A 9,382-nucleotide genomic window follows, 5' to 3' on the forward strand; every position below is an offset into this window, starting at 1 on the left:
GTATTTCTCTATTGGTGAAACTGGTCAATCTAACTTATGACAGCAAATATTGTAGCAAAAGGTAAGTTTATATCTCCACTCATACGTAATTCGAATTCAAATGACAATGGCATTGCTCTTCTTTCTACAGAACTTACTGTTGGCATTGCTTAGAGAACCCACCACAACTTTAACAAATATGGAACTAATTGCGTTAAAAGAAATGTAACTCAAAACTGGCACAATGAAAGATGGAGACAAAAAATCTTGTGTTGGGCATCTGTAGACTAGATGATTAGTCACCATATTCACATGGAAGTATACTGCAGTCGGTATCAACAGAAGCATTCATAGTGTCTGGTTAACATAATCTGCAAGGCCCAGGTTTCAAATATACAACAGAATCAAAGACCAAGAATCACACTAGATCAAGGAAACAAGTGCCTTATCTGCTCCACTAGCATTAAAAACACAGATCTAAGAAGAGAAGGGTAAACACTGTCATCGCGAGATCATGATCCTCCAATTTATAAATAGCCGGATGTTCAGTGATGCCCCTCGAAAAAGAGGTTCAAGTTCTTTAGTAAGCCTGCAAGAGGTCTTTGGTAGTTAGATAAGCAGCTTATGGATAGTAGCTACAACTGTGTAAGACTTCCAGGTTAGGTCTAAACCTGATCACTCAGAAGGATGAAGGGCCTATGGAAGAGAATCCGGCAGCCTTGTGTTCTTTTAAAGTGCTGGCTAACCAGTCCAATCCCTCGTATAGGCCATCCCCTCTAAGAGCACATGTACCTTGTATATGCCATTTTCGGTTTTTAAGCTCATAGAGACCAAGGCCTTCACACACTTCCATTGGTGTCATTGCTCCTTTCTGGACAAAAAAGATATTCAAGATAAAAGTTCTACCCAACACTAAAAGGGAGGAAATGTCATGTTGATAGATGAAACTTTTAATTTCTTGCTACTAGGTGATACATAAAACATTCATCATAATTTGTATGTTGTTTGGTATGATTAGCAGGGAAGTGAAAGAGATCTAACTCGTCCCCACTCCCCATACAGTGTTGAAGGGCCTGAAAGAACTGCTATTGAGGAATTAGACACTTTCCACCTTCATTTCCTAACCAAGTGAGAGGATTAGGTGGAACCATCACATCCATCTTTAAATTCTCCTACCACTGTACAACTTTTCATCCTAATGATTACTGTGCAAGACATTTTTGTTGATGAAGCTGTGCAAGACAGTGATATTAGAAAAACAAACAACCAGCAGATTTGAAACCATCAAGCAGGTGATGGTGAAAGAGTGAACTAAAACTGACTTTATGATTCAAATCATCACAAGAATAGAGAGATCAATTTCTATTGCAGAATGGTATGGTTTTTTCTAAAATCTACCCTATCCGCTAAAAATCCTCACCCCACCCCACCAAGCTTTACGAATCAGCAGTAGTTGCCCACTTTTTCCCCTAGTACGCAATACGAACTCCCAGACAAATGGTCAGGTGAAGGGCTTTACCATTAGAGCAACCCTCTCATTTCAGATGGTATCTAAGTTCTCAGATCACAGTTAGACAGGAATAGACTGTTCATGTGACACATAAAAACCCAAAATCACCAGAGGACAAACCTTGGTGCACACAACAGGTAGCTAAAACATAATTGAATGCAAGTTTGTTGGATCCAGATCTTTTTTTTTCTTTTTGATAGTTTTGTTGGATCCAAAGTTTTATTCAATGTTGAAAGAATTGCACATTTAAAGATAATCATTTGTTTTTTTCCTAGTTTAGGGTTTTCACAAGAATACTTAGAGGTTTGCTAGCAGTAGTGAATTAAAGCGACCAGCCATTAAGGGGATACTTTAGTAAAAGATATATCTAGAACAGTGTTTCTAAAAGCAAAAAAGAGAAAACAAACCGATAAAGGTCCTGTGATTTTAAGGGAGCAGTGAGAGGCAAGACACAAGTTTTTTTAAAGCACACAATTAATAAATACAAAAAGTTACCTAACATATAAATACTATTTATAGCAAACATATTGCAGTTAATGTTGCTGATTTCAGCATGTAATTACTAACATTACAGTATAAATATTAAATACCAACACCACTATTCAACATAATAGAAGCTAATATCGACAAATCCACAAAAAGTTCCAATTACAGATTATATTTAATTTTCAGCCAATCAGCAGTGAAAGAATTATTTTGCATCATTTAACATACATCATAGTTTTATTGCTTTATCAACAATAACAATAACCAGCTTTCTTCATTTAAAATTTAAAGAAAAATTATTTTATGTGATTGCTTTTATGTACTCTCTCTTTTTAATTTTCCTAACAATAGCCCCATATGTGAGGAAATGGATAATCAAGAATGAGAGAGTAAACAGGCAAGGGATAGAGCAAAACCATTGTAGGAAGAGAGATAGTTAAAAAGAGAACTGAATTAGAAAATGAGAAGCAGTAGCAGAAGAAGAAAATATCAAGAGAAGAAAAAGAAGAAGAGAGCTAAAGAAGCTTCGGGGAAACCGAAGTAGAAGAAGAGTCCTCACACACTCGAAGCAGGAAGGGAAAAGAAGGCCAAAACTTAGATGTCACTCAAATTTCCCCCTTTTTTACTTACAAGGTCTAAAGAAATGAGAAATTCTCACATAGATTTCTTTGCACTTTTTCACCTTTTAGATGCACAAGCCCTTGCTTTGCGGTGCTCTATTGCTTTTAAGTGACAAAAATCTTGTCTTTCTTTTGAAACACTTATAAAGAAGCTCACACAGCCACAAAAAATCAGCAGCCAGTTTTACAATATCGATGGAGCCAAGCAATGCAATGATTATGGAGGTCTACTTTCTGAAGGTTTTATTAAAAAGACAGAAAGAAAAAGGAAAAAAGAATGAGCTGTTTCTTTGGTCAAATTGGAAAGCAGTAAAGAGAAATAAGGGCAGTTGCGTGCACTTGTTCATTGGAGACCATGTTAACCTACATTGCTTACCGGAGAATACAGAAACAGACACCAGTTTGGTTTCACTAATCAAGAACCAGAGTACATGCGTTAAGTCTGCTTAGATTTAGGTAGAACCTATCTTATGAGATATGGGCATAGCTAGGTTACAATAATCAAGGAGTTGAGGCCTTAAGTATATCATCCTCGTGCACAGGAAACTTTAGTAACATACTACACAGGGAACATCTCAAAGTCCAGAACAATGGAAATGATAAATTGCTAAATAGCACCCACAATACTTTTGAACCTCTATTTTCTTGGGTTCATTTAATAGTTTTAGCCTAACTTTGTCTAAAGACCAGTAAAAAGAGCAAAATAGAAAATAAGCATTTAATTATATTATGTGGACGAGGAAACATACTGGAACAAAAGAAACTTACCATGTCTTGTTTGTTAGCAAAAACCAAGATGATTGCATTAAGCATAAATGGATCTCTGATGATGGCCTGAAAACACATGATAAAGGCCATTAGATAATGTCACCAACAAAGAAGACCGAGCCATAATATTAATGTTCAGTAAAAAAACCTGAAATTCTAGTTTTGCCTTTCCAATCCTTTCTCGATCCAAAGAGTCGACGACATAAATCTGTATAAGATAAAACACTTAGTGAAGCAATACTGTATCCAGTTTAGAGAGACAGTATGTCCAAACAAGAAATTGTCATAAACAAGGGAGCTGATAAAGCTTTGTCAATCATGGGGAAATGGGCCTATACATTTAATGTTATATGCTTATTTTGTACACCAAAGTCAAACATTTTGATTAAAAAAATTCATGTGTTATCTTATTTGAAATATTCATCTCTTCTCAATCCCTTGTTTCCTTCTGTGTGGTCTGTGGGTGAGGATGAGAAGGAGAAGGAAAGAAACTTGACGCCAAGAGTTGAAGGAAGAAGGATACAATTGAATGTACGGTTAGATCCTTAAACAGTAATCCCATCATACTCAAAATTGTAAATTCTTCTGTGCTTTTAGGCAATGTTACCTCCCAATGAACCAAGGGAAAATTTTACTTTAGCCCCAGGCGTTTATGTGATATCAGGAGTTAGATGCAACTGAGTGCAAACTAAAGAAATATCTGGCAAATAAGAGCAGAAACCAAATACTACTCCCTCAGTCCCAACCCAATTTATGTGATGGTGTTTGACTGGACACGAAGTTTAAGAATGAAAGAAAGATTATGAATCGTGTGGTCTAAAATAAGCATTGATATTTGTGTACTATAATCATATCATAAAGGGTAAAATAACATTTTAAAGTTAAATTATTACTAAATTTAAAAATATGTCATTTTTTTTGGGACTGACTAAAAAGGAAAGAGTGTCAGACAAAGGGAGTATCTATTTTCTATTGAGAAATAGAAACCAAAGAATGTGCAGGACTGAAAGCTTGATGAACTACTCAACATACTTGAAAGACAGGAGAGCTGCAAAGTCAATGAACATAGTTCAGACAGACTAAGATGGGGCGATAAAGCTGATGATCTCCACTTTGTTAAAGCATGAAATTCATTCATTTGTGCCCATAATGAGATGGTGGATACTTGACCATGGAAACTAATAATTTTTTTTGAGAATGGTAACATTAGTCTATATATCCACATGTATACTACATCAAAAAATGTTGTCCCCCTTCAAAAGGATTACAGCTTACATCTCTGCATCTATCTAGATGGAAACTAATTTGGAAAACAATGTTACTTGTTACCCCCAAAGGTGATTTGTTTCAGCTGGACAGACTGATTGAAGCATGTTTGACCCAAGACAATATTAGCAGAAGGAGTATCCATATAGTCAAATGTTATACATGTCAGCAAAGCATAGAAACCAACAGGCACCTCTTTTTACACTGTACAATTATGCCTGAAAATATCAAGGATCCTATATGTGTTGGAGTTCTTGGAAAGATGGTAGGTCCATCAACAATATCTGAAAACTGATTCTTACTTGTATCTTTTGTTGTGTATGGACAGAAAGGAAATAAAAGATGTTTTGATGAAATACCAACTCTAAGCCACTCCCTTAAGGCTAGTCCTCTGACACTTTTTTGGACTTTATAGCTCCCTATCTTAAGTATAGGACCCCCTGTAGTGGAGCTAACAAAATCACTTTTGTACTTGTCTATCTTTTGAACTATTTGCAGCTTCTTGATTCCATCACTGAAACAACTTCATCAAAAGAAATAAATAAAAAATAAATACTATATAATGGGTGTAGTTACCAGTCCATCTGTGTTATTGAAGTAATGCCTCCACAGTGGCCTTAATTTTTCTTGTCCACCAACATCCCACACTGTAAAAATTACATTTTTGTACTGCACTTTTTCCACATTGAATCCTGCAAGACATGCATATACAATCATCTATTATAATGGTTTCAAACGCACAGACGGTATTCAGATAGTGACAGGTATTTTAGGTATTTTTCTCCGAGAACTTCCGAAGAAATTTTCACGTCAAAACTCAAGATTTCAAACTACCCTTGCACAAATTTTATGTTTAGATAATAAGCAATGACAGAATTAAAAAACCATAACCTATGGTAAGCCACATATGATAAAATCTGAGCTTCAAGATGTGACAAACAAAGTAATTTAAGAAAATGAAAAGGATTACCATACGAAAGAAGAGATGTAGGAAGTATGTGACTTATCCCCCCCAAAATAAAGATGTAGAATGTATGTCATGTAATCAAGTGTTGCACCTGATCACTGGGAGGCAGTTTGCAAGTAAAGAGCAAGTAAGTTAGATAGGAGGAGCCAGCATCCATTACGGTTCAATTAACTATTTTGGTTAGCGTTCAATTTCTCAAGAAAGTTCATGAAGTAGTAAGTACCAGCCACTTTCGGGAATTTGTAATGAATTAATGATGACCAATAAAAAGTATCAAACTGTAGTTTCCTACAAGTTCTTTCCCCATCTTTATTTTATTTTATTTTTATAACAGTAGTCTCTGGAACACCTTGCGCGCATTTTGGCTAACCCACCGGGTACCTGCTACCTCCCACCCGCGCATGTACTGATAACTCTGTAAAGCAACGAGAAACAAAAAAGAAAGCAACAGCGAGCAGAAGCTAAGCTAAGACAGATATTACCAAGCAGATCTATTGAATTTTTCTTCCTTTTTTTAATGAAGAGCATATCTATTGAAGTTTTACAAATACAAACTTCACAATCAAAGTGCCACACAACAGTGAGCAGAAGCTAAGACAGCATACCGATGGTAGGGACTGTTGATAGAACTTCTCCTATGTGCAGTTTGTATAATATAGTTGTTTTTCCAGCCGCATCTAGCCCAAGCATTACAACCTGTCCCAGTTGAAATTGTAACCAGAAACGAGCAAATAACAGAAGAGACATCAATATGAAATAAGATAACAAAACCTTAAAAAAAATTACACATACAAGCAGAAAAACCTATCTATAAAATAGAGCTCCTGCAGGAAACAAGATGAAACTCAGGTTGGTAAACATGGGTAGAAATGCGAGTTCTCGAAGAGTGGATGATAAAAAATGCATGCTTAGATTAATTATCACTTCTATTGCAGAAAATGAATTTTAGCTACAAAAACCAGACCAATTTGAAGCAGTTATTAGTTAAGAGAGAGGACAATAGTCACTAAGGGAAGTACATTGGTTTTGCCCTAAAGAAACCCTCATCCCATTCCCTCCATGTTTCAACACATTGGACGTTGTACTACTAACCTAAGGAATAAAAATTTATTTGATGATTTTTCATATCTGGGGATGACGCTGACTAGGATCACATCATCAATGACATTGTTAAGGTACCTATAAATTTATTAAGAGCCTGTTTTGCCTCCCTGAATTTTAAAACTGGCTACCCTGTCTACACTTAAGGTCTTTCTTGAAGGGAAAATGGAAAAACAGCATTCCGAGTTAGCAATTCTAATTTTGTAGCTAGTATCTTGCATCAAAAGAATTTCAACTACACCTCAATTCCAACTAGTTCGGGGAGGCTATATGAATCCTCTGTAACTGTACCACTCCATTACGGCTCCTTTCATTCTAAATCTTAGTAATTTGCCTGTTGAAGCAAACTCAAAGTCCTCCAAATTTAAGATTCCCTAAATCTCACATTGTTACACCAACATGTAAGTCTCTTACTAGACTAACAAACTCTTTGCTTTCCCAGTGATGTATATTTTTTATTTCTTACTCTTTATAGCATATGATCAATCACCACCTACATATCTCTCAAATGTTTTTGCTGAACTGGCCATGAGCAGTTCTCTATTTCAATTAAACTACTTCGGTGTTTCTACGAACATAAAAAGATCTTCAACTATTTGCATCACTAAAATCATGTTCAAACATTAGATACAAAAGTGCATCCAATTGAAGTTAGAAAGGAAGAAACCTTGAAGGAGCATACTAGATGCAGTAAGTGCATACCAAATAATGCTAACATAGGTCTGGTAATGGAAGAAAAACAATGCCAATCAATCTTTCTAACTTGCAATTATTAACACGAAAAATGGATCATACGTCCCAGTGTCAATCAAATGTTTTCTAACTCATACATAAAAGAACATACTGTTGCACAGACTAATTCTATTAAAATACTTCACATCAGCACAATTCAGCTAAATACAGTTAGTTTCGCCTCAAACAATCTTCGTAAAATACTTCACATAACTTTCTAAGGAGCTACAAACAAGTGCAGAAAGCATATAATGACGCAAATTCCCAAATAGATCAAATCATAACGGAAAATAAGAGGAGAAAGGGGATTGTTATAATACCCTCATCTCAGAATTGCCGAAGAAAGTATCGAACAGCTTGCGAAAGGCTTGCCCCATTTTGCCTCTCCGTGAATCAGAAGAAACTGGAGAGTAAAGCTTCAATTCAACCACAGAGGAATACTATGTTTTGATGATCGATTTGAGACGAAACTTACACAAGCTTCAACAGAAGCTAGCCTTGTTTTTGCTGGCGATCTCTCTGCCTCTCTCTGTTTCTATTATTTGCTGTATTTTTATTTTCCTTCGCTGTTGTATCTGTTTAACACATCACAATTGACTTTTCTCTTTTTTTCCCCTTTCTTTGTTTCCTTTCCAGAAGAAATAGAATTCGCAATCGCATCACAATTTGATTTCACTTAATCTTGCAACGTTATATATTAAAGTGTAGTTAATTTAGCTGCAATAATATTTTTATGGAATAAAATAATATTATTATGTCTATTAAATATATAAAAAGACAATTGAACATTCCATATATAAAATTGTGGACAAATTTAACTTTAAAAAATAGGAAAAGATTTAGAGGAGGACTAAAGGGACACCAATATTGCAAACATGAAGGGACTATTAGCGGTTCATGTAAAAACTTAAAGATGATTTTGAGTCTTAACCAAAAGATAAGGCACTATTTTGAGGTTTTTCTCGTTGTTTCTTTTTTCTAAATGCTCTTTACTGTTTTTCTTATTAAGAGCATGTTTGGTATTGCTGTTAAAAATTATTTATTTTCAAAAGCACTTTTCTAAAATATCTTTTCAGAAAAGTGCTTTTAAAAAAAAACAATTTGTGTTTGATTAATTCATTTGAAAAATGTTTTTTTATAAGCAACTTGTGTTTGGCTAATATTTTTTAAAAGTATTTTTGAGAGTCAAATTACGATTAAGGGTAAATATTAATGTACTTTTAATATTAAGATTATTTTATAGTGAGAAACTAGTTTAAACATCTATTTAAAATATATATATATATATATATATTTATTAAATTAAAATGTTCATATTCAAATTTTCAATCAATATTATACATCTTTTTTGAAGGGTTGAAATCCTTAATTGTTATTTTTTTTTCTAATCTTACTAAAATATTGTTGTTACCTTCTCTTTTTTTTTCTAATTCTGCAAAATAATACATAAAATAATAATACATAAAAGTAAAATAAAATATATAATTTATTATATAAAAATTAAAAATAAAATTATTAAATGGAACTTAACCAAACATATGAGATATGTTAATTAATTAATAAGAGATATATTGGTATATATAATATATAAATAATTTTCTGCTTTTGCTTTTTTTATAAAGCAGAATTTTTTAGTTTTTTTCCAACACCAAAAAAACTACTTTTGCTTCCATTTAAAAGCATTTTTATAGGTTTGCCAAACATCTATAGTTTTTTTTTAATGTTTTTTTCTCAAATTAAGTGTTTATGAGCTCCCCAACAGCAATGTCAAGCAGGCTCTAAGTCGTTTGTTTTTTCATGAGAAAAGAAACAAGAATAACAATAAAATAATGTAGTAATTGAAAAGGAAATACATGATAGATGTGTAAGACTAATACTACACTCTCGGACTACCACCATGCCTGAACCCACTATGAAAAACAAATCAAAACTCAATTATCTACATTGCACTAA

The 9,382-nt window shown here is 34.0% G+C and overlaps 1 protein-coding gene across 1 annotated transcript; it reads right to left on the minus strand.

The window, feature by feature from the left end:
- Positions 1-220: 220 nt before the first annotated feature.
- LOC125813951 (uncharacterized) lies at positions 221-7,956 on the minus strand. Its single transcript, XM_049493430.1, has 7 exons — positions 7,750-7,956; positions 6,202-6,292; positions 5,206-5,321; positions 3,512-3,571; positions 3,364-3,429; positions 651-850; positions 221-568 (listed from the first exon to the last, which is right to left on the minus strand). Exons 1-6 carry the CDS (start codon positions 7,804-7,806, stop codon positions 659-661), a joined length of 582 nt encoding a protein of 193 aa, XP_049349387.1. The 5' UTR covers positions 7,807-7,956; the 3' UTR covers positions 221-568; positions 651-658.
- Between the last annotated feature and the right edge of the window lie 1,426 nt (positions 7,957-9,382).

Source organism: Solanum verrucosum, unplaced genomic scaffold (genome assembly GCF_900185275.1).
Source record: "Solanum verrucosum unplaced genomic scaffold, falcon-dt-bn FXZP01000205.1, whole genome shotgun sequence".
In the NCBI taxonomy this organism is placed as follows: domain Eukaryota; kingdom Viridiplantae; phylum Streptophyta; class Magnoliopsida; order Solanales; family Solanaceae; genus Solanum; species Solanum verrucosum.